The 26023-nt window shown below is 39.4% G+C and overlaps 2 protein-coding genes and 1 long non-coding RNA gene across 16 annotated transcripts in view; 1 reads left to right on the forward strand and 2 right to left on the reverse strand.

Annotated features, from left to right (window-relative positions):
- Positions 1-3005, reverse strand: part of NEMP2 (nuclear envelope integral membrane protein 2) — a 208083-nt gene extending 205078 nt beyond the window's left edge. The window contains exon 1 of the mRNA XM_063695403.1: positions 2906-3005. The gene's annotated coding sequence lies outside the window, so the exon portion shown is untranslated. The remainder of the gene's footprint in view (positions 1-2905) is intronic.
- NAB1 (NGFI-A binding protein 1) overlaps positions 2373-26023 on the forward strand; it is a 43896-nt gene continuing 20245 nt past the window's right edge. For 2 of the 14 annotated variants that reach the window (XM_055379267.2, XM_055379270.2), the window contains exons 1-3: positions 2991-3172; positions 12721-13558; positions 23822-23955. In XM_055379267.2, the coding sequence (XP_055235242.1) occupies positions 12740-13558; positions 23822-23955 (953 nt within the window). In that variant the 5' untranslated portion in view covers positions 2991-3172; positions 12721-12739. Of the gene's footprint in view, positions 2509-2642; positions 2898-2990; positions 3173-3409; positions 3547-6135; positions 6222-7286; positions 7345-9540; positions 9718-12720; positions 13559-23821; positions 23956-26023 lie in introns of those variants that run through there. The other 12 variants (XM_055379264.1, XM_063695399.1, XM_055379263.2 and 9 more) reach the window with 12 other exon arrangements.
- LOC134756397 (uncharacterized) overlaps positions 23951-26023 on the reverse strand; it is a 38266-nt gene continuing 36193 nt past the window's right edge. Inside the window, exon 6 of the long non-coding RNA XR_010129777.1 lies at positions 23951-26016. This is a non-coding gene — a long non-coding RNA (uncharacterized lncRNA). The remainder of the gene's footprint in view (positions 26017-26023) is intronic.

Here is a 26023-nt window from a genome sequence, read left to right on the forward strand (position 1 = left end):
TCAGTTCTTTTTGAGCTACCATATTGACTACAGTGTTGTCATACAGACATACAGAATTGGATGCTTAAAAGCTTAAAATTTTATCTTTCCTTCATTTTCCTTCCTCCCACCACTTCCCCCAGCACCACAGGGCATTTAAGGCAAAGTAAAGTGGGCCAAAAATGCCATTCTTAATGTGGGAAGAATACACTATCTAAATGTGCCCAGAAAACAAACAAGGATAGATTCCACTGTTTAACTGTAGAAACCAGATACAACTCAGAAGAAAAAGTATCTGTCCTGACACATTTCCTTTTCAGCATCATGTTCAGCCAGACACAGACAAGCTTGGAAAGAGGATTTAATGTTGTTTCTTCCAACTCTGGAAACAATTCCACTTGAAGGCTCAATAGTTCAGGTAAGACCACTCATTTCGTGACTCATGAATCAGTGATTATACATCTTTACGGAAAAAAGTTCTTTTTTTCTAGCTGTTCAGAACCAAGAGTGTTTGCAAAACATCAAGATTCCACAGAGCAATTAGAAGAGAATTTTGCAGATTTCGTTGCCTGAACATTACCTTCCCCATCAGCCAAGAAATTGCCTAAATCGTCTTTAACATGACCATCTAACTTTCTCTTTAGTAGAACAGGATCCACAGCTGCAAAAACCGTGACAATTAGGGAGACTAAGAGAAACTTCCAGCAGTGATTTCTGCAGTTAAAGAATTTCAGGAATTAAGCAGACTTATTCATTTGAAATATCAACTCATCTACTCCAGACAAAACCTGTCACTAATACTGAAGAAAAAGATTTAACTTTAATTATATGTATTCCATTGCGGCATTACTCATTTCTATAACATGATTTCGCAAAAAGAAAAAAAAGGTTCTGTACTTTATTAAAGTCTTTTTCTTTCAATATCATCATCATCATCCTATCCATTGCTGCAACATAAAGATGTGGTTTGAAGAATTTCCCATCTCAAAGAATGCCTTGTATCCCCATCAGCGAAGTAGGCACACTCTGGGAGGCCAGCCAGGGTGTGGGAATGGCCTCCTATAAAACTGGATTTTTATGTGTATGTTAAAATGGGATTCTACCTGTCTTTGCAGTAGTTTTATATTAATGAATGTTCTCTAATCTTCAAGAACACAATGCTAAAATTCTTTAATTTTTCCATTTTTTGCAAAGAATTGAAATATAGATTTAAAAGACAGACTTCCAAGATTTTTTTGGCAATAGCTTAAATACATTTTTCTTTTCTTTTCTTTTCTTTTTTTTTTTGAGACGGAGTTTCGCTCTTGTTGCCCAAGCTCGAGCGCAATGGCACGATCTTGGCTCACTGCAACCTCCGCCTCCCGGGTTCAAGCTATTCTCCCGCCTCAGCCTCCCAAGCAGCTGGGATGTCAGGCATGCGCCACCACGCCCGGCTAATTTTGTATTTTTTGTAGAGACGGGATTTCACCACGTTAGCCAGGCTGGTGTCCAACTCCGGACCTCAGGTGATCCGCCCGCCTCGGCCTCCCACAGTGCTGGGATTACAGGCGTGAGCCCTGGCCAGCCTAAGTACATTTTTGAAGGTGCTTTAATACTTTGGTTAGCAAAGTTTATGCAAACCAAAAAATTCTATATTGTGCCTTGGGAACTCTAATTTAACACACCAGCACTATACTAGCGCCGTAGTTTTTCTACACCATGGACACAAAAAACATTAAACAGTAAAATAAAAGGCAGATTTTCAGGAGGTTAAAAAGGTTGGAATTAAATTACCCGGCCAGCGCGACAGTTGTCAAAGCTGTACTTCGGACTCCCTGGTTCCATTCCTCCCTCCTCCTCCCGTCCCAACGCCAGAGCGGAGGTGGGGAGGGGGCAAGATGGGCGAGGCAGAGATGCTCTCCCAGCCGCCGGTTCTTCCAGCGCCGCGCACCTGTCGCCCCTTCCTCCATGCGGTCGCTGCAGCCTTCCCGCCGGACGCCTCGCCCCCCCCGGGCAGGGGCGCACCTGGACCACCTGCCTCCCCGCCTCTGCCCCGAGCCTGCGGGGGCCAGGGGAGCCCGGCGCGCTGTTTTTTGTTTTTTTTTTGTTTTTTTTTTTTAAAGTCAGCCTCCTAGAGGATGTTGGATTTGGCGGGTGTGCTCTTTGAAATACTATATCGGGAACCTCACACATAATTTTTTTTTTAATTGCAAACCTTCCCAGTTCACTCCGCAGCTGGAGAGCAGGCCGGAGGCGGCGTCCCCCACCCGTCTCCCTCCTTGTCGTCCCCTCCCCGCGCCCGGAGCGGGACTCGCGGGAGCCGCCCACTCCCGGCGCCCACTTGGTTCCTCCCAGCTGCCGTGTGAATGGGCCGTCCTCCGGATTCCGCGGAGGGGGCGGCGGGAAGGGGCCGAGCCCCGGGCCCAGCGGCCGCCCCCGCCCCCGCCCGGCGGCGGCCCACGCCGGCATCTGCGTCACTCGGCCGCGCGTGGGCGGGAGCCGGAGCGGCGAATGTAGCAAGAGCGGAATCTCCCAATGTGACAGCGCGGGGTGGGGGAGTGGAGGCGGCGGAGGCGGGCGGGGGAGGGGGAGGAGGGTGTAGCGCGCGCGGGGAAGGCAGGGGAGGGGAGGGCAGGGCGCGGCGGGGGAGGCGCTGCCGCCGCCGCCGCCGCCCGCGCGCCGCAGCCTGGAGGAGCCGCCGCCGCCGCCGCGGCCAAGCGAGCGCCGTCGGGGCGGGTGGGCGGGAAGAAGCGGCGGGCCCGAGGTGGGGGGGAGCAGAGAGAGCGCGCCCACCACCTTCCCTTCCCCCCTCGATGGGAGCGGGGGCGTCCCGGCTCCCGCAGCCGCCAGAGGAGGGAGAGCCGGGGGCCGTCGCTTCGGAGTTGGGGCTGAGCAGTCCTCGGGGAGAGCGCGCCAAGACCGCTGCAGCCGCTGGCTGAGTACGTACCGGAGCGGACGGTCGCCACTCCCGGTCCGCCAAGTGCGGGACACTTTCGCGGCTGAGCGGCCGCGGGCGAACTTGGGGCGGCTGAGTCGCGGGTCCGCGCGGGCACTTTGGGGGCGGTGTCCGGGGGAAGCGGGCTCCGCGCGGCCGCCGCCGGAAGGAGAGGGCGGCCCCGGGCTCGTGTGGGCGATTCCCGGAGACATTCGGTGTGCCAGGGCGGCGGGGAGCGGGGAGCGCGGCCCTGACTCGTGCATTTTCCCTCCGAGAAAGGTTGGGGTGCCGAGTCCGTTCTGCTAACGGGGCTGGGGGCGTCACACGGCGCTCTGAGGAACCGCGGGGCGCTGTGGGGGTGTGCTTTGTGGGTTGTGCGCGCCGGCCCCAGAGTTTTGCAGCCACCTTCGTCAGGGCAGTCTTTTTGTTTGTTTACTTTATAAAAGTGCTGCACTTACCGTCTCGATTTTCTTCTTGGGTATCTTCCCTTTCCGAATGTAGTTTTCTTTTTAAAAGCGGAAGGAGAGTTTTACATGGAAGTGGCTTACAGAAACTTGGCACTGAGGTGCAGGGAAGCCAGAAACTCTTTGTGTCTCTAAGGCCGATGAGGAATTTGCAAACACATGTGGGACATACAAGCGTTGGATATAGAGGTGTGTGTGTGACCTTATCATGGAGAAACACTGAAAATACTATCAAATCTTTGTGGTCTGCAAACTCAGAGCTTCCAAAGCTTGAGATAGGAAATGATACTTCTGTTAAGCCTGAATGTTGCAGGATCTCGGGGAAAGGGATAGTTGAGATGGAATATACATTTGTAGATTCTGCAGACCAAGCTTTGCAGCGAGTGATCGGGAGGAATCGTAGACTTGCATGTACTTACACCTCGCTCCCTGAGATTCGGGAGGCACGGAAAATTTTGGGATGGCTGTTAATTTAAAATTTCATCTGAAAGAGTCGATTTGGAGTAACTTGTCACTACCAGTTGGTTTGCCAGTGACGTGTCTGCCAACTCAAAGAGTGCAAAGATCAGAAGCTGAAAGAGGAATTCTCAGATCTTGTTTAAAAATATTTTGGCAGTTTTAATAGATAATATGAGATTGCATAGGAACAGAGGAGCCGAATTTAAAATAGATTAGTCACGTAGGAAATGCTTAGCTGTTGTAAAAGTGTTCACGCAATGACTTACCTTCCTAGGTTTTCACTTCTTTGAAAATTTTTCCCTGAACAACATACTGAATTATGATATTTCATAATTTGTGTGTGGGTTATAAGAAGTATGAGGAGAGAGGATGCATAGGGTTTGCTTTTTCTGTTTTGGGTGGAGATTGAGCTTTTCCCGAAGACCTGAAAGAGCTGCTTCTGATCTAATCTGAGTGCCAGTAAAAGTGGCTCTTAGATGAAAGGCTTTTTCTTCTCCATATTTGTGTCATTTAAGACATACAATATTATCTTTTCTTTAAGTTTAAAAGATTATATTTTGTCATCGGTATTAACATACAAATAAGGGTTTTCTTGAGACTTTGTAGATGACTGGCTAGGTCAGCCTTTTTTATCCCTGATTTGGGTATTAGATATTGGAACATTAGGTCTTGAAAGAAAATTTCAAGGAACTTCTGGAAGAAGATTTCTTGTTTCAATTTTATTATTTTTACCATTTTGCACTAAAGTTAATATGCCATTTCGATATTAAAAATGTTTTTTTCCGACTCTGATGGTCTCTTGTTACTTGTGAAGGTATCAATAATAATGTAATAATGACAACATTGAGGAACTGTAGATTTTTATTTTATTCTGCCTGCTAATTATGGATGTAATTCAAATGACAGAAATTCTTAGGATTACTATGGTTGTTACAAGGACATTTAGTAAGCTTATATGTCTAGTAAATAACTTGATCTATCTAAAAAATATTTTATCTCATCTTATTTCAAATTATTCAGTTGAGTAATCTCTTTTTTGTAAGTGGCAAATAACATCCACTGTCGTATGAGAAAGTTAATAGATGTTTATTCTCCTTGTTAGAGAAACACTGAAAGCATTAGGTATTTTCATCACGGTATAGCTAAGAACCTATTGGTTTATTAAAGATTTTGGGGGTTTGCACTGTGGATGCTTCTTTGAAAGAAGAAATTATAAAGTGGGGGACATCTTTGATGAATTTGTTAATGAACTTTAAATATTTAAAGTTCAGGTTGGATGAAAACAGAAGTATGTCAGTTTCTAAAGAAAATATAGACATGGGGTCTCGCTATGTTGCCCAGGTTGGCCTCAAACTCCTGGGGCCAAGGGATTATCCCACCTTAGCCTCCGAAGTTATGTCAGGTTTCATGGGCCTAAGACTTAGGACTCATTTATTCCATTATAACAAGCCTGGAGCTGTTTTTTGTGAGTGCTATTTATGTATATTTTTGGAAATGAAGTCTTTGTAAAATTTACCTTTAAATGCAAAGCTGTGTTTTGGATGGAAGTGACCATTTTATAATATGTTTTGAACAGTTTAAGATCATGCTAATGTATGATCAACCCGTCTATGCATATTTCATTGTGGAATTTGCTAAACATATTATAGCATAAATAATACCCACTTGAGCATAATAGAAGATTGCTAGACCCTTTGCTTTGGATTTATTTTTATCTTACCTGCTTCTTTTATCCTTTTCAACAGTAGAATGAAGAATGGTAACAGTTGTTATATTAAATGCAAATTCCCTTTCTGATCTGACATGTTCAATAACTCATACAACAGTAGAATATACTCCTTAAACTTAATAATGGAGCAAGTGGGAAATTTGAGAAGTTGATGCTTGGAAAAAATAGTAATCCTCATCTTGTGAGAATTCACACAGCTAAAACATGCCATTAAGCTTTCAAAGAGTTTGTCATTTCTCAATACATTGTATTTAGGGGGTGACCCATTAATTTGCATGGTATATTAATTTAATGATTTTTACAGAGAAACTTCTGAAAAGGTGAAAAAAACTTATAAATATTGCCTGCATACTCTGTGCTTAGTGGGTACTTAATGTTTGTTGAATGACTTGATGGTTGGTTGGTTAAAAATTTCCAGCCATTGTATGAAATGCTAGTATTTGCCTATTGTTACTATAGTTAAATGAATAAATAGATAGTTATCATTTAGCAAAATCTGGTTTAGTTTTTTCTAATTTTGGCAAGTAAATTTAACCTCACACTGAATATTTTTATTAAAATTTTAAGGTGTCTCTAAAATTTTTTTCCAGCTTCATTCATTCCATTCAGAATTTACAAACGAATCAATAAGAGACAACATTTTAAGTTTCCCAAATTACCGTCAATTCATTAGAAGGTATATATTTAATTCATAGCTAAGATCCAGAAGTATCTTGACTTATATGGTACACCACTGAATGCTTACTAATACGTGTGCCTAGGTGAATCACTGGAAGCTTGAAACACATACATGGGAGTTAGTACCTAGGCCAACCCTACAATCTTAACCCATAAAGTGTAGCTGAACTATATTTAATCATTTTAGCTTGAGTTCTGGGTCTAGGATGAGAATAAAAGCGAAAATAATTAATTGCATAGAGCAAGCTTGTCCAACCCGAGGCCTGTGGTTGCATGCAGCCCAGGAGGGCTGTGAATGCGGCCCAACACAAATGCGTAAACTTTCTTATCAGCTATCGTTAGTGTATTTTTTGTGTGGCCCAAGACAATTCTTCTTCCAGTGTGGCTCAGGGAAGCCAAAAGATTGGACACCCCTGACACAGAGGCTCATCCTTCCCTAAATCGAATTCTTGTTTGTTATAAACCTTTTCTGTTTCAGCCTCTTGTGTACCCATTTCACCCTTCTCAGGCCCCTGTACCTTCAAGCTATACTCTCCTGAACTTGGAATACTTCAGAGGCTCTAAGTGTAGTCTTTCTGTCCTCAGATTTCCTATTTTCATTGTCCCCATTTCCCATCTCAATCTTTCATTAATGTGCATCAGATCTTGTCTAGATGTTAAGAGGAAAACAATCTGATGGAACTAATTTACCTTTATCTGTAAATGACTCATGAGCTCTTAACTCTTCCCAAGGTTTTTCACATTTTTTGTAAGTCTGTAAGAGGTTGCTATTAACTCAGATAATTTTAAAGTAAAAATTGCAGGCTGTGTTGGGGGAAGGAATTTCTAGTCTTATGCATAAATAAGTCAGGCCTTACTAGGATTTTGCCCTTGGTTTCTTCCCACTCCTGGAAGTGTGTTCATATGTGTATTGCTATATATGTTTGTGTATGTGTATCTAATAATGATTCCCATAGCATGGAGGGGAGAAGATGCAAGAATAGTGATTATAAATCCCTTTGAGTGTATGGATCATTGATGAGATAGATATTTGATGATAACTTACACCGTGTTTAATTTATAGGAACAGAGAAGAAAAAGACCTAGGATCTCATGACTGAACTTGAATTCTTAAAAGGCAGGTGTTGGGGCCGGACTCGTTGCATGATGTATAACACTAACCACTTGTAGTTCATGTATTGGCAGGAACTTTTGCTTTCTTGGGAGAATAGCCATGTTATAGGAGTGCACCGTATAGCTTTTTAAGAAAGAAGAAGTATTAAGGATGAGAGAATGAAAAGGATTGTAGGTAAAGTAACAGGATGCCCTGTTATTGGATTGGCAATTCATTGAGATACTGGTTTACACAGAAGGCCTCCCCTTTGGAATATGAAAGGTTGCTGATCAGATTCTGACTCAGACATTGGGTTTCATTGCACAGCAACCTTTCCAGAGATGTTATTCATCATAGAAACTTTGCTAGGAATAAATGGGGATAAAAGAGTAATGAAACCTAATTCCTACCCTTGGGGTGCTTATAACCTAACAGTGACTTGTTCTGCAGAGCCAGGCAGGTTGCCTTCCTTGTGCCATGACTCCTTCACAGCTGCACAGCATTTACCACATTGTTTAAGTCTCTGCTTCTTGTCTTTCTCCTTGCTCTTAACTGACTCTCCATGAAGGACTGTCTTTCCTCTGTTCTCCAGAACTGGCTTAGTTCTTGGTGTTATTTGAATAAGTTCAAAATGTAAGAGAGACAAAGTGTTGCGGGGTTCAGAGAAGGGAGATGACAGCTGCAGCCAGGGGTAGTGGGAAAGACATTTTGGGAAAGGCTGTGAAGGTTGGAGGGAGAGAGGATGCCTGGCACAGGGGCAGGGAAGTGGAAGGCATATTTGAGGAATGCCTAGTGTATCTGCTTGGCACAAGTATATGGGCATGTTAAGGAACAGAGAGAAGGCTGGAAAGATAGGCTTGGGTCTGGGATGCCTATATGAGTAGTTTGGATTTCTTTCTCTATGCACTGGTGGAGAAGTTCGCAAATCTGTAAACTTGGCATTGCAGTGTGGGATCTATTGAAGGTGAAGGAGCTTTTTTCAAAATTGGGGCAAGAAGCAATGAACACTAGAATTTGGTGCTTTTGAGGCAGAGAAAGAAGTGGTGGTGTAGCCTAAGGACATGTAGATTTGAGGAAGAAAGAAGAAAAAGCAAAAATGGAATCCAAACTTACTTAAATCCGGGAAACTGAAAGACCAGTGGTGCAACTGAAAGAACTAAGAGAGTTGGAAAGAGTAGACTTGGGAATCTGGAAGAAGGACAGAAAATGAGAGAATGTACTTGATTTTGGACACGTCAAATTTGAGGTTTTGACAGTGCCCAGGTGGAATGCCAAATTACAGTTTAGAAGAACAGTTTGGGCTGATGGTTCTGAACTTTTCAGGTGTGAGGATAGCTTTTTAAATAAAAACTTGCAAATATTCATGACTACTTTTAGTATTTGTTTTTTGAGAATACATGTAAAGACAAAACAAAAATTCAGCTATACTGTTAAGTGAGTTTTACTGAATAACAGAAGTGTCTATTTACCTTCATTTGCAAAGTAGACGTGTGTGAGAGGCATCTTTTTCACTCAGCAGTTGGTGCTTTGTGTGTATTTGGATTTGAGAACACTTGGAGTGACTCCATGGCTCTTGTCCAAGCTACAAATACAGATTTGGAGGTCATCTGCCTATAGTGATAATTAAAGCCTGGGAATGGGTGAGATCATCAAAAGAAAATTATGGACACACAATAGAAAAGAGATGTAATATAAAAATTTGGAGAATTCTTAGAATATAGTAAGTGAAAGAAGGAAAAACAAATAATATAGCATTACCAAAGTAAGGTGAAGAGCATCTCAAGGAGTGATACCATGCAGCAGACAGATTAATGAGAGAGAGGCCCAGAGTTTTGATAGAATGGTGAGCCCAGAAAACAAGCTGGCCTGAGTCAGGTTTGAAGGAATGGTTCTTCTTTTCTCTAGTGACAATTAAAGCCCTCTGTCCTATCAAAAAATCCTCACATCCCAGCTTGGAGACTGTCAGGGAAGTTTTGTTTTCCATAGCGAAACAGGAGTTGACCGGTAGTTTTGTGGGCCAGACTAGCTCCCTGCTTCACTTAGCACAGTTGGAATCTGGCAGGTGACTGATGCTACCCTGTAAGGAGCCAAAGTGAGTTTTAAAAAAAGTTTTGGAACAAATGATTACCGTTTAAAAGATCAGTGAATAACAACAACAAATGGTCTTAAATTAATGCATTGTTTAATTCCTCTTCCCCTAACATCATTGGGATTCTTTTTATAGGACTGAGCAGGGGGAGGAACATTTAAGCTGATGGAAGTGGAAGTGGAAGTTGCTGTACATTGGCAGCAAGGCCTCCGAGTTAGCTTTCGAATGCAGTTAACTGGTTTCTCTTAACTGTGGAATTCATTGAAAAGTCAGACTCAGAGTGGTCGTTCCAGGATATCTTGAAAAGCCCAGGTAACAGCAGGTTTCAGCTGAGTGGATTTACAATACTCTAAGCTACCTGTATATAACGTGTTAAGGACCCATTTTATATTTACTTCAGATTGGAGAGAGGCAGGTAGAAGCTTTCTTTTGACTTATTTGACCTTCATGTTGAATCATTAATGGTTATAGATTTTATGAAAACAGAAAATCTTGTAAAAGTTTTCTTTCAAATCACATCAAGTTCATGTATGAAGGGGTGGGTGTTTAAATTATCACAGCCGGCTTTGGAAGGAAACTGAAACATTCTCTTAAAGCAAAAGCTTAGGAGGAGAACTCCTTTTCCAGTAGTAAGTGTGGGCCTCTAGAAAGCCTCCAGGGACCGAATTGGTTACTTAGTTATGTTGCATCTGTTATCTTGGCTTTGGAAATGTACACTTGTTCCTATCAGTCTTTATGGAGATATTATATTCATAACTACTTTCTTACCCATGCAGAGGGCTTTCTCTTAAGAACTAGGGGGTTTCTTTTTTTTTTAAGTGGGTAAAGATGAGAAAGGATAAAACTTGAAAATTATTTTCTAAAATCATTGCCTTATCTCAGAAGAATAAAATATAAGCTTGAGTCTTTTAGTTCTTAAGTTTCTCTTTTGTATTTGTCTAACATATATTTTTTCTTATTGCTCATAAAAAGATTTAAAAGTATTTTTCCAGATTTCCTCATGTAATCTCTCCTCTATTCCATAATGTGAGGAGCACATATGCTGAGTTAATTGATCACCCTGTAAACCTTGCAAAGTTACAGTCCTCTTATTAAAAAAAGATAGTGTGTGTACTACTGGGAAGCCCCATGTCTTGGAGCTTCTGTGTCTTCCACAGTCTATTTTGATCATGTGTATGTATATACACATTATACATGTACTTTTTTTTTCTGTATTGCGTTGAAAGCCTATGGAGGAATTGCACGAGGTGTATGATAGGAAAGTAAATGTCCTTTCTTCCAACTCGAACACTTTATAGCAGCCCTTCTGTTTGGTATAGTGTAGTTTAATATAGCTCTAAACTTGGGTCTGTAACTCCTGAGAGCTCTGTTTTTGTGAGTTAGTGCCCAGGTGAATGATAGATTCTCCCTGGAGTGGGAGGACAGGCAGAGCCTCCTTTAGGTGATTTAGAAGATGCAAGAACGTTTTTATCCAGAGGACTGAGGTGGCATGAATGTGAAGGTTGACCTAAAGAATTACCTGGGTCATCACAGTACCTGTAGGAGTTTGTGGTGCCCGGAGGATTTATTAAGTAGGAATCTTGTGCAGTGTGTCATATTTGCCTAATCATGGAAGTCTCCTGAGATGCATCTCAGGCACCTGGGAAACTGTATTTTTCAAAAGCACCCCAAGTGACTTCCTGGGTTTTAGTAGAAGCTACTGGGCCCTAATTCAGCCTTTGTTGTCTTTTGGGAAGTCATCAGGTAACCTGGTTATGCCCATACTAGCCCTTGCAAAGAAAGAGACATAAAATTTGCGGAAGTCAAAACAGATGTGGATGACACAGAGGTTCCAGGAGATGGGGCTTCCGGTAGTCAGTGCTTAGAGTGGTAGGGACACCCATTCTCCTGGCTTGGAGTGACTGAGACTAGAATTTTGTGTAGCATTCTGATTGGTGTCATAAAACAAAAGTCCCAAGTTCAGTGACTTCTTGGCTTTCAGGGACGTCCCAGTTAACTATTGCTGCATACTGTCAGGGTTGAGAGTGGGTCTTCCATTTTTCTCTGATGCACATATTCTTTTAGCCTTCTGTTATTTTCTCCATAGAGGGCTACAGGGTACTTTTAATCCTAAGGGTGCATTTGATTACAACAAGTTTATTTGTTTCTCTTAAATGGAAGTACTTGGCCAACTCCTCTTTGTATGTGGGAGGTCTCCAGGCAACTGTGAACAACTTTTAAAGGCTGCTAAGAGGTCAAGAAGTACTTTGCTGAGTCTTGTTCTGTCTCTTTAAAAACAGACTTCTTTGTCTTGCTTGGGCTCAAAAAGTATGTTTCTTCCTTGGCTCTGTCTTAGGCTTTCTGCTGCTGCTTTGGAGTGATCACCCACCCTCCTTATTTTATCCTACAGCCCTCTCCCTGATAGGTAGTTAGATTCTAGTCTATTATTTTGCATGCAGGGCCATTCTACATAAGCATTCTACCCTGTGCCATGTGTGAGTGCCATGTGTTTGAAAGGGAATCCCATCTTCCTCATTTTTCTGTGTCCCCAGTGCCTGTTAGAATTCTGAACTCTCAGATGTAATCTCGTAGTCACCTGTAACTCTTCCCTTAAACCACATAGTGTCAATAAATGGTAACTGTTTTCTTCATCAATAAATGTCAATAAAGAGTAACTTCCTTCCTCCCTTAGATCTAAGTGATCACCAAGTCTTGTCAGTTACTTGTTTGACTTTTCTCTACCTCTTCTTTCTTGATTCCTAAATTAACACCTTCTATTTCTCACCTCCAATTCATACTGAAATCTATCTTCCTCTGCCTGCCAGACTCATCTTGCTCATTTTTTCTCTATAAAATGGGAATAACTGTACCTGTGTCACAGGGCCATTGTGAGAATTAGACATACGTAATGTAAAGTGTTTACTGTATTGCCTGGCACAAAGTAAGTATTCAGCAAATGGTAGCATACTCTGCTTCTTACCTCTTGCTAAATTTGATTATCTTTCACTCCACCTGCGTCCATACCTTGGCAGTAGCAAAGTATATAGCCAAAAATACGGGACATGGAACCTTTGGTTTGATCCTTGGTTTGAACCTCCAGATTCCTGCTTACCATTTATTCTCTTTTGGGAAAGTAGGTCAGTTTAGTTACTGACCTATAAGGTTTTTAGGAGTTCAGAATGAGATAAAGTATGTAGAGAGAATGCTGCCTTCACAGGCAGTCACGATGCAGATGCTTCTCGTTTTTGTTCTTAAAACCTGTAGTGTAACCTATTTGGTGTAAGGAGTTTGAAGCAAGTATGATGAGTTTTTACTTTTTTTTTTTTTTTTTGGCAGGTTAAACCCATCCAGAGTAATGGCTGCGGCCTTACCCAGGACCCTGGGGGAGTTGCAGCTGTATAGAATATTACAAAAAGCCAATCTACTTTCTTATTTTGATGCCTTTATCCAACAAGGTGGTGATGATGTCCAGCAACTCTGTGAAGCAGGAGAAGAGGAGTTTTTGGAAATCATGGCACTCGTGGGCATGGCTAGCAAGCCCCTTCATGTTAGAAGGCTGCAGAAGGCTTTGAGAGACTGGGTCACAAACCCTGGGCTTTTCAATCAGCCACTGACTTCCCTTCCTGTCAGTAGCATACCCATCTATAAATTACCAGAGGGATCACCAACATGGCTGGGAATATCCTGCAGTAGTTATGAAAGGAGTAGCAACGCCCGGGAACCTCATTTAAAAATCCCCAAATGTGCTGCCACCACCTGTGTGCAGAGCTTGGGACAGGGGAAGTCAGATGTGATCGGGAGCCTAGCACTGCAGAGTGTTGGTGAGTCCAGACTCTGGCAAGGCCACCATGCCACTGAGAGCGAGCACAGCCTCTCCCCAGCAGACCTGGGCTCCCCCGCGTCCCCAAAGGAGAGCAGCGAGGCGCTGGATGCTGCTGCTGCGCTCTCTGTGGCTGAGTGTGTGGAGCGGATGGCCCCCACACTGCCAAAAAGTGACTTGAACGAAGTGAAAGAGCTGCTAAAAACCAACAAGAAGTTGGCCAAAATGATTGGTCACATCTTTGAGATGAACGATGATGATCCACACAAAGAGGAGGAAATTCGGAAATACAGTGCAATATATGGCAGATTTGACTCAAAGAGGAAGGATGGGAAACATCTCACACTTCATGAGGTACAAAGCCCGCGTTGTTCCTTCTGTGTGTGTATGTGGCATGTTGCTAGTCGTTAGAGATAAATTTGGTAATAGTTTGCCACAAATGTGATACACTACCTGAAAGCAGTATTAAAAACATTGAGGTGTTAGCAACATGTAGCACTTTTGTGAAAACAGACCGTATTTATTGTGTTCGGGGTATATTTGTATTGAACTTGAACATGTTTGAGCTTTGGAACTACAGTACGAGGTGACGTTTAGAAAAATGTCAGAATTTAAGCAGTGAAAGCATAAAGTCTTTGCATTTGTAAGGCTGTTTGTTTTTTAATTAAAAAATAAAACTAGGTTTTAAATATAACTTTTAAAAAACATTTTTGTAGGCTTTTTTTAAAGAAAAAAATTTCATAAAAATAGCAAGAACTTAAAGCAATTCTCAGCTAGCATAGAAAACAGATGAATGTTGGAAGAATTCTCACTTTGAACATTGTTTTGGTTTGATGTTTGGCATTAAACATTTTTATCTTTATAGTACTCTAGACATAGTCTGCTTAAGTTCATGTGTGTGTATATGTGTGTATAGATATAACATTTTGTCCATATAACATATTATACTTCACGTGTGTGTATAAACTTTGGCATTTGCTCCTTTTCTTGTCTATCTGGTCAACACATATCTTTAAAACTCAGCCAAGAATAAGCTTGTGTTTTCTGTAATCTTTTCCTTCAAGTAGAAAGACCTTTCCTTTCCATTTTTATCCCTACATACACTTCTGTCACAATAACTTTAACTTCTTATTGTACTTATTTGTATACTGGTCTGTGCTTCACAGTATACTCTGGGTTTCTTCAAGGCAGAGATAATGTCTCCTTCATCTTTATATCCCCAGAGTCAAATGTACACAGTAAGTGCTTGGAAAATAAATGCGTTTTCAAAAGTTAAAAAGACTATGTCATAGCTAATTTTTTTTTTTTTTGAGGTGGGGGTCTCACTCTGTCACGCAAGCTAGAGTGCAGTGGGTGCAGCCTGGACCTCCAGGGCTCAAGCAGTCCTCCCTGCTCAGCCTCTTGAGTAGCTTGGACGACAGGTGTGTGCCACCACACCCAGTTAATTTTTTAAGTTTTTCATAGAGATGGGAGTTTCTCCATTGTTGCCCAGGCTGGTCTCAAGCTCCTGGGCTCAAGTGATACAACTGTCTTGTCCTCCCAAAGTGCTGGAATTACAGGTATGAGCCGCTGTACCTAGCCTGATCTTTTTAAATAAATGATTTTAGACATGAATGTTGGAGCTTGAGATCAGATAATTGGTTAGCAGAATTACTTAAGTCATAGCCAGTCTGTGACTTGATCTATTTTGGGAGTATCCTTTGAACCAGTAGAGGAATCCACTAAAAGGGCTATATGGCTGTCATTAGTAGAAAAACAAAAGGCAAAATGTGTTGGCAATTTTAGTTTCATGCTTTAATCTAGTTTTCTTATAATTTTTAAAACATAGCAGATGAAATACAAAGTTGAGTCGAAATACATGTGTTTTTTATCAAAGTAAAAGTATTTTTAAAAGATTAACAAACCTAGTTAACCTGACTTAAAAAAAATCATACCCTACTTTTAAAAAATCTAAAAAGAATTATTTTACACTTAGCTTTTGCTAAGGGGATCTTTGCCTCTTTAGATAAGTAGGTACATATGATATTTAAGTGATGAGACCGTGAATTTCACAAAATAAGGAAATACTCAAAATGAATGCCAGTAGGCTGAAATGTGGGGGTGGGGGCTTTGGAAGTTGTGGCTTGTGTTTTTGAAACTTAACTTAGGCCTACTTGTTACTTGTACTCCAGTATGTGAATCTGGTCCAATAATATAGTTTAGGATAAATGTTTGTGAATCAGGAAGCTTTCTTAAAACTAGTAACTATCCAAGATCTTGGAAGAAATTACAGAATCCTGGGGGAATTGAAAGAAGGTACTATTAGGTATATCTTTTAGGTATTATGAGAATTTTGTATTTTTTCCTCCTGATTATTTAAAATTAGCAGAAGTTTTTTTAGTTCTAAGTTCCTGAGATTAAAGAATGTTGCTAGTTTGTACTCAATTTCCACATAAGGAATACATGACTTACTCTTAATTCATTGTTGGCTTAATCTCACTGTTCTGAGGGTTTTCTTCATATAAATTGTGTGGATACTGTTCTTTTAATCTTTCAAGACATAGAGCTGTATGTAGGTCACTGGTGGATGAAATTCAGGAAGCTATCTATACCTGTAAGTTTTTTTCAACTGGTCAAGTACATAAGATTCTTTTTCTTGTAAGAAGAAAATATTTGTTTATATATTGATAATAACATAATTTGTTTCCAAATGTACACCGTAAAGAATTACGGAATGACTTATTGTTAAGCCCCTCTTTTTTCTTTTTTAAGCTAAAGAATCAGCAATAGTCCTACAGCCTGGCTAAGTACAGTCTGTTTTATAGGTGTCAGATTGTGAAGAGAGTGAGGGCTGAAGCTTAGAACCACACACCTTGCTGGTGTTCGGCAGGTGCCAAGGGACAAACCCAGAGGCAATATCAGAAAAAAGCCAGCAGGCAGTGTTGCATCTATCATAAGGGGCGTTAATAGATAGTAGGTGGTAAACTAGGCAAGCAGTGTGCCCCCAATCTTAAATCAGTGAATGGATGAGGAGAGAGCAACTAAAACTTGGGAACAGCAAGGCAATAGAGAATGTAGAAACTTGTAATACTCAGAAATGTAAGCAGATAGATAATTTGGCATTACAGAATATTTGTCAGCAGATAGCAGCTTCCAGTCAAAGAGCTCTAGAAAGATAGGAAGGAGAAGAGGAGAATGTAGTCAGCGGGTAACTGTAAGCTGAGCAGAAGAAATTCTGCAGGAATTGAGGTGCTGAGCAGGTTACCAAGATAAGGACCCAGGCCTATAGAATAAACAGTGATGCCAAGCTTAGGTCAGTTTCCATTGTAGTGCTGAGAAGTCAAGGCTGAGTGTTTCAGAGGAGCAGCAATTTCACCTTTGAGAGAGGAGGAATGCTGAATCTGAGAACCGCATAAACGTGGTCACATTATTAAGTTAGCTTGTTTTATTCTGAACTCTCAATCTCAGAATTCATAGATTTCAGCATCTAACACTTGAAATGCTGGACTTTTCCTTCTGATGATTTTTAAAAATGAATTATGGTAGTCTATTTCTTGAGTCAGTTTTGGTAAGTTACATTTTTCTAAGAATATCCATTTCATCTGAGTTTTCAAACTTAGTGGCGTAAAGTTATTTATAGTTTTTTAAGACCTAATATTGACCTAATATTGATTTTACACTTATCTCTCCTTAGCCCCTGATCAACCTTGCCAAAGGTTTGCCAATTTTATTCTTTCTCAGAGATCTGCAAACTAGGGTCTCTGTGCCCAGTCTCACTCACCTCCTGTTTTTATAAATAAACTTTTATTGGCACACAGCTGGGCCTATTTATTTATGTACTGTCTGTGGCTAATTTTGAGCTACAATGGTGAGTTAAGTAGTTGTGACACAGGCTGTTTGGCCCGTAAAGCCTAAAATATTTACTCTCTGGCCTTTTACAGAAAAAGCTTGCCAACCTCTGATCTTTTTGAAGAAGCCACTCTGGGCTTAGTTGCTATTCTTGCTTGTGCTGTACACGTGTATATATTTGTCTCCTCTCTTAGTTATTTTATTGTTCTTATCTAACTTAATTTGGGTGCTTAGTTCATTAATTTTTAGTCATTCTTTTTCTAATATGAGCAATTAAAGTATAAATTTTCACTATGTATTGATTCAGTGTTATTCCCAAAGTTTTGTTATGAGGTTATTTTATTATTTTTCAATTTTAATTATTTTTATGATTTCTGACCATGTGTTATTTAAAAGTGTTTCTTTATTTCCAAATATGAGTAATTTTTTTTCCTTATTTTTCCTAATGATTTCTGACTTAATTACATTGAGGGCAAGAGAACATGGTTTGTGTGATGCCAACCCTTTAAAATTTGTTGAGAGTTTAGTTATGATTCATTTTGTGGTCTGTGTTTTTTACGTTTGGAAACGATATCTTAAGCAGTTGTTAGTAGAGTGTTCTATATGTGTCTGTTCTAACAAGTTTATTAACTCTGTCATTCAAATCTTATATTCTTAACTATTATTTTGTCTGCTTGCTGTGTCAGTAAAAAAAGAGTTGTGTACTTAAATTTTACTGATTGTAGTGTTGTCTGTTTCTCTTTGTATTACGCAGTAATCTTACTAACCTTTAATAATGTATTTTGCTTTAAAAAGCTATTTTCTTTAATGTTGATATAAATACATGAGCTCTCTTTTTGTTAGTCATTGCCTATTACATCTTTATATCTTTTTTTTTTTTTTTTTTTTGGAGACAGGGTTCACTTTGTCACCCTAGCTGGAATGCAGTGGTGAGATCACAGCTCACTGTATCCTCAACCTCCCAGGCTTAGGTGATTCTCCCACTCAGCCTCCTGGGTAGCTGGGACCACAGGCATGTGCCACCACACCTAGCTAATTTCTTTCTTTTCTTTTTTCCTTCCTTTCTTCCTCTCTTTCTTCTTTCCCTTTTTTTTTTTTTTTTTTTTTTTTTTTTTGTAGGGACGGGGTTTCCACGTTGCCCAGGCTGGTCTCAAACTACTGGGCTCAAGCGATCTATCTGCTTCAGCCTCCCCAAGTGTTGGAATTACAGACGTGAGCCACCACACCTGGTCTATTCCTTATTATATCTTTATATCATCCTTTTATTTTCAGCCTTTCTGAATCCATGTTTTATATATATCTTTTATAAATACTGATCAGTTGGATTTTAAAGAACCCAGTCAGACATTCTTTGTTTTTTAACTGTAATATTTGGTCCATGTACATTTATTATATGACTAATATTTTGGATTTTTTTCCATTATTTTATTTGTATCTCCCCTCTAGCCCTGATATACGTTCTGTACAGATTTATCATCTGGGATTAGCTTCCTTCTATCTAAAGCTCATTTAGGATTTTCTTAATGAAGGCCTACTGGTGGCAAACTCTGTCCTTCCCTACCTACTAGAAAATATCTTTATTTTGCCCTCATTTTTAATTACTATTTATTTGGGGTATTCTATAATGTTAGTGGTTTTCCCTTAGTAATTAAAGATACCTTTGTGTAAATTAGCGGGGCGTGGTGGCGGGCGCCTGTAGTCCCAGCTACTCGGGAGGCTGAGGCAGGAGAATGGCGTGAACCTGGGAGGCGGAGCTTGCAGTGAGCCAAGATCATGCCACTGCACTCCAGCCTGGGCGACAGACCAAGACTCCATCTCAAAAAAAAAAAAAAAAAAAAGTTAGTGGTTATTCTGCTATTTATTGTGTACTTTTAAAATCTTTTTTCTGTCCAATTCTCCTCTCCTGATTCTCAAGTTTCTTGGTTATTTTTACTGTATTGCTTTTTAGTCGTATTTTCAAATCCCTTTGTTTCTTCAAATGGAGTCTTTGAGGGTCTGATTTTGCTGTCTGTTGTTTCTACTAGTGTTCACTTTTGTTGCCTTGTTTCTTTTGATGTTTTATGATTTATGTGAATTCATATTTCTTGGAACTTTAACTGTGAGAACATTTAGAGTCCCAGGAAGAAAGTGAATTCCCTAGAGGTTATTTGCTTTTTCTTTTTACTGGGCATCTGGGGACATTACAAATCTAAGACCCTATGAAAATAAATTCTCAGCCCACTTAGTGTGATTGGGGGTTATGAAATCTCAAGAGAGTATCTTCTGTTCTCTCCCAGTCATTACTAGGGTTCAAGACAGATAATTTTCTTTGCATTCTCCTGGGGGTACAGACGTATTTCTAATTCAGCCTTGCATTGGGTGTGTGTGGTGAGGTTTCAGCTTTATGGAGGAGGCATCTTAGACTCTTCAATTCTGATGGGCTGTGGGCTTTGCCTCTTTTTTCCTTCCCATTCTCCTCAACCCCATGAGGCCATGAAGATTGAAATTCAAGCTCATCAAGTTTAGCAACTGTCCCTAACTTAAACTTCTTTGAGGTACTGTACTCATTCATTTTGGCCTCAATGTCCTTATTCTCATCAGCTCATTGAGCATTTAAAAGATGATCCCCTCCCTATTTTATTTAACATTTTTAGTTTTTTTTTTTTTCTGAGAGGGGCCAGTAATGGTACCTAGCCCTCCCAGTGCTGGAAATGAAAGTCCTGATTGCCTTTTGAGCCTCCCTATCACACAGTTGTTCACAGTGTTTTTGTGCCAACAGTACTTAAAGTCACAATCATTTCATTGTTGGAGATTATAATTTTAACAACCTGTAAAGAAAGTTTTTTTAGGAATCAGTAAACCACTCTTCTTAAGGATAAAGATAACTGTAGTAAGTCCAGTTATAAAAGATAGCTAACTTTAAGAGGCCGGGCATGGTGGCTCATGCCTGTAATCCCAGCACTTTGGGAGGCCAAGGTGGGTGGATTGCTTGAGGTCAGGAGTTCGAGACCAGCCTGGCCAACGTGATGAAACCCCGTCTGTACTAAAAATACAAAAAAATTAGCTGAGCATGGTGGCACATGCCTGTAGTCCCAGCAACTTGGGAGGCTGAGACAGGAGAATCGCTTGAACCCGGGAGGCTGAGGTCGCGCCACTGCATTCCAGCCTGGGAGACAGAGTGAGACTCCATCTCAAAAAAAAAAAAAAAGGAAGAGAACTTTAAGAAATCTTTCGCATAAAGATATGGTGGAATTTTGGTATTTTGGGCCACAAAAAGAGGAAATGGAGGAAATAAGTAAACCAGTAAGGGAGAATATCTTGTTACTTTATCCTTTTAACAAAATTAGAGTATTGGCATTCAGAAAAAGCTAACAGTGCTGCTGCAAGTGACGAACTGCTTGGGAATATTTTCATTTTTCTTTTGTAATTATATCATGATAGTTATTGATGTGTTCATTATTAGCAGCTAGGGAGCATGAAATCTAGGTAACTCTGACAGAACACGTGTTTTTAAGGGAGAGGCTTCATGAATCAGCTTTTTATTACAACCCGGGGGTGAGCTAGAGTTACTTCTCCAGCCTCAGTTTTTTACCAGGTTCCCTGAGGGCCTGGAGTTTAGTCTACTTTTTTGGTTTGTGGGAGCCTGAATTCAGTGACAGTGAATGCATTATGTTTATTTTTCTTGGTTTCTGGAAAGGTAATAGAAGGAATACTAGAATATTGTTTTCAGTTTATGTTGAAAAGTTATTTTCTGTGTTTGTGCATAAGCTAGTACCTCTGAAATGTTGTCAATTAAAACATCTTACTGAAAATCAGAGGTTTCCTTAGTAATTTAGATTTATTAATATGAAAAATAAATCGCTACATAAAAAGCTGTTTGAAAATCCTCTTCAAGGTCATTTAGCTACTGCCATGCTGAAACTGAAGTTGATTTATTTTGAAAATCATTATTTAAAGTATACATTTCACTTTTAACTCCAATAACATTGTGCCTTTCAAAGGCACTTAGGGGAGGAATTTATCTATTGATGACTCTTCAGGAGGAGTGGAGAAGGCTGAAAATAAATTCTTCCTTCAATTATGCTTTCATATTCAGCTATGGGTTTAAAATAGGAGACCTGGGTTTATTATTATAACTTGCTGTCAGTGGCCAAATTAATTGTCTCAGAACAAATTAATATAAATTACAGTTATAAATTTGGGGAGGAGGATGTTAAATATCTATATCATACCATGTACCATAACACATTCTAGATGGTTTAAATACTTAGGTGGGAAAAGTAAAACGATTAGACTAAATTATGGAACATTTATATATTATTAGAGTAGGAAGAGATTTTCTTTGCCTGTCACCCAAGGCATAGAAACTGTATGGCTAATGACAAACTTAAAAAAAAAATCCCATTACATATGATGAAGAGTTAATGCTGTTAATAAAGAATTCCTGAAGTTCTAAGAACATGAAACATTGTAATGAGTCAAAGATGTAAGAAAAAGCTTTAGTTTCATAGTCAAAGGGATGCAAATTACAACCAAATGCTGTTTTAGAAATATAAAGTTGGTAAAGTTTTAAAAAGATAATAACTAGTGTTGGTCAAGATTGTAGGAAATGGACTCATCATGTAATTATTGACAGCATTATGATTTAGAGCAACTTTTCTGAGGGTAGTTAGGTGGAATGTATAAATTTCTTAAAATTTTAGTATACCCTGTGACCTAACTGGTCTATTTGTAGGAATTTATTGCAAAGAAATAATTGGATATGTGTGCAAAGGTACACATTTAAGAATCTCTTATGCAGCTTTTTTTTAAATAGTCCATGGAAAACTGGAGGTAGTTTGATGTCCAGAGCGAAGGTAGTTTAAATAATATATGGTTGTTTTCTACAATGGAATATTGTATGTGTGGGTAGTAAAAGTGATATTATAAAGGATTTTTCAATTCATTCATCAGTCAACAGATATATATTGAACTTCCAGCCCATGCCAGATGCTAATGTAAACAAGCCACGTCTCTGCCTTAATACATCAGTAGAAATGAAAAATATAGCATATGTAACTGAAAAAAGTAGATTACAAATTTGTATGTACATATATACTTAATGTTTATATGTACACTGAAATATTGGAATAACGTATATTAGAATATTGTCATTCTGGATGGAATGATTGCATGCTGTTTATTTTTGTTTTCAAAAATTTTAAGTAAGAAAAATTATTCTAAATAAAGACGAGATGCCTGGGTAGGGAGAAAGGGTGACTACAGTAGTCCCCTCTTATCTGTGAGGGACACATTCCAAGACCCCCAGTTGGATGCCTGAAACTGCAAATGGTACCAAACCTTATATATACTGTTCGTCCCTATACATGCATACCTATGATAAAGTTTAACTTATAAATTAGGCACAGCAAGAGATTAACAACAATAACTATTAATAATAATAAAGTAGGACAATTAGAACAATATGCCAGCATTACTGCTCTTGCACTTTGGGGCCATTGTTGAGTCAAATGAGGGTAACTGGAACAGGAGCACTGAGATATCAGAAGAGTCCATCTGTTGACTGAGATGGCCACCAAGTGACTGACAGCCAGGAGTATAGACAGTGTAGATACACTGGACAAAGGGATGATTCATCACTTGGATGAGACAGAGTGAGATGGCACACAGTTTAAAACTTATGAATTGTTTATTTGTATAATTTTTCATTTAATATTTTTGGGTCCCAGTTGACCACAGGTAACTGAAACCTCAGACAGCAAAACTTTGGGTAAGGGGGTACTGCCGTACCTGATTTCTTATGAAAAGAAAACAAGAATTAACACTAACCACAACCTTATGCCAGGTGTGTCTCCTCATCTACATCTTGTTAGAGCCTTTTGGGATAGTGATATTATCCCATTTTGCCTCTCAGAATACCAAGTACCAAGCCTCTCAAAAGTTTTGCATGTCCAGAGTCAACAGCTGGTAAATGATGAAGCAGGACTCTCCTCAGGTCTGTCTGCCATCACGTCCCATTTTCTTTTTGCTAATCATCATGCCTTGGCTAAGTATATCTTTTGCATATTAAAAAAGTCTGATATACCTCTTGACAGTTTCCTATATCTATTGACAAAATTATGTGAAAAAATTTCTAGTTTGTTAAACAATTACAGATTTTGTGTTTAGGGTAACAAAATTTTAGTACAAAGTGTTTGGTCAACTAGCAACTCTATATTGGCAATATTTAATAATTACTGAATTATGAAAGGGTGGTAGAATTAGATGGATCTTAGAGATTAGTCCAACACCTTGATTTTCCAATATAGCCCTAGTATATGATAACTCTGTTTTTTACTAAGTGATTTGATAAATGTTTAAAATCATATGGTCTTGATTCCTTTTTAAGAATTTTCATGTCAGTTCATAAAAAATCTGTCAGACCATCTACATTCATTTTTGGTTAGAGAAATGGTGTCAGCAGATCCTGTATTCTAATATTTTGGGTTTTTTTATAAGCCAGTTGCAGAATATTTTTTACTTTTTATTTTCCTTGTCGTCTATAAACTCCTATCTAACCAAAAAAAGGATATAAATAAATAAAATCAAGATGACTATTATGATTAATTTGGGCTCTGTGAGATGGCAGATGAGTTGATTTTCTTCTGAAATTCGGCATTAGGAATAATTAGGAATAAATACCATTCTGATTTTTATGAATAATGATTCCATTATATAATGGTGTAGCATTCTTATATTTTAAGTGAAACCTTTTGCATTTTGATGAAATTAAAATGTTCTTAATTTTGAAACTCTGTTTTGGATATCCAGCTCACTGTTAATGAAGCGGCTGCTCAACTCTGTGTGAAGGATAATGCCCTGCTGACAAGAAGAGATGAGCTTTTTGCCTTGGCTCGACAGATTTCTCGAGAAGTCACCTATAAATATACTTACAGAACCACCAAGTAAGTATTTAACTAATCGTCAGTATTTTTGCATTGCTTGAGAGAAGTAGAGTTCGAAACATCATCTATTGATAGAATATAAGCATTTCTGAAAAAGTGGAAGTATGATTATTGTTCTATGAAACTAAACAATGCAGTGATTTTGAAAACATTGCCAAGGTGATTTTTGTTGTTTAATTCTCGCTGTTCTCTTTTGAAAGGCATCATTCTCTAGTTACTATAGCATTGTTCTGGTAGTGGTTTTAAACATTCTTCTCTCATACACACACTTTGGTTTTGAGTGTGACGAGGGGATTTAGTCAGACAGCATTTATAGACGTATTTGTACACCCGCTAACTACGTGAACTTGTTGAACTCTGAGGAAATAGAATGGTCCTTTTTGCAAGGTGTTTGAATCTGATGAGATTAGCTGAATATGTAAAACGACTCTATTGACTAGTATCTAAGGGAAAATTGAAAGATACTTCTATTACTAGCACATGGGTTATGGAACAAATAAAACGTGATGTTAAAAAGCAATGGTGGTTTCAAAATTTAATGTAAACACAGCATATTTTTCTTCACCCTATCCTTACTTGAGCCATAAGCATTGTCTACAGGATAGGACCATTTGATTTTGTTCACTTGATTCCACACAGACCCCGATTTCCAGCCCGCATTGTGTTGTGCCTGCCACTGTTTCTCTGGATGCAGATGACCACTGCATTAGAGTAACTCTAAGTTTTTGTTGAAAATTCACATTCTGAGCACCCTTTCCAGCCCCAATCAATCACATTCTTTGGGGATGGAACTCTGGAATCTGAACTTTCACAAGCATCCCAGAGCATTCTTGTGCATCCTAAGTTTGAAAACCAGCACTATAGGCATTTGCCATCATTACCATTATTTTTCCTAACTCACAGCAGTTTCATTTTCTGCCCTATGTCAGTACCTATGTATTTATAACTGACAAGTAAAATCATGTAGACTAAGTGAACAGGGTAAGAATATACAGCAACATTCTATGGGATTATTTATAAGGTTTTTCTTTTTGGAGTTGGATAATCAAGAGCTGATTTGCTGATTTTTAATTTTCTTCATTGTATTATACACTATTTTCTTTCTGAGTACTTTATTTAAATAATTTTCTTTAATCAAAGTGATACATGTCCACAATTCAAGAAGTTGTATAACATGTAAGGCTAACAATGAAACTCAGCGGTTCCTGTGCTCTGCCTTCCCGCTTCTCAGTTCCATGTTCCAGAGGCAACTGCCTTCACCGATTTTTAGCCATTTCCTCTAGTATTTACCTTCACCTTTCCTTTTTTTTTTTTTTTTTTTTTTTTTGAGACGGAGTCTTGCTCTGTCACCAGGCTGGAGTGCAATAGCTCGATCTTGGTTCACTGCAACCTCCACCTCCTGGGTTCAAGCGATTCTCTTGCCTCAGCCTCCCAAGTAGCTGGGACTACAGGCGTGCACCACCATGCCCAGCTAATTTTTGTATTTTTAGTAGAGACGAGGTCTCACCATGTTGGCCAGGATGGTCTCGATCTCTTGACCTTGTAATCCACCCACCTTGGCCTCCCAAAGTGCTGGGATTACAGGTGTGAGCCACCGTGCCTAGGCTCACCTTTCCTTTAAAGTTAAATGTACTTTAAAATATGTTAACACTTTTACATAATTTAGAAGCCACCTTGGACTCCTAAGGTGCCCTCATTATTTTTTTAACGGCTGCATGGTATTGAATTGTGTGGATGTGCTGTGATTCATTTAGCCCCTATTGATGGCTACTGGGGTTGTGTCTAGTCTTTTATTGTAAAACCACAATAAATAACATCATACATAATATGTTTTGTTGATTCTGAGATGTACTTTTTCACATTTTAACAAATCTTTTATATTGAAGTATAACTTGTAGTTGATGGCTTGTCATAGTTTAATTAATTTCATAGTGGTACATGAAATAATTATGTGTCTTACCATTGATGGAGCATCATTTTATATATATATATGTAGGTACCACTGGGATAGGTTTTCCCAGCAGAGAAATTGCTGGGTCAGGGTAAATACATCTGTAGTTTCTGTAGA

This window comes from Gorilla gorilla, chromosome 11 (assembly GCF_029281585.2).
Source record: "Gorilla gorilla gorilla isolate KB3781 chromosome 11, NHGRI_mGorGor1-v2.1_pri, whole genome shotgun sequence".
Lineage (NCBI taxonomy): Eukaryota > Metazoa > Chordata > Mammalia > Primates > Hominidae > Gorilla > Gorilla gorilla.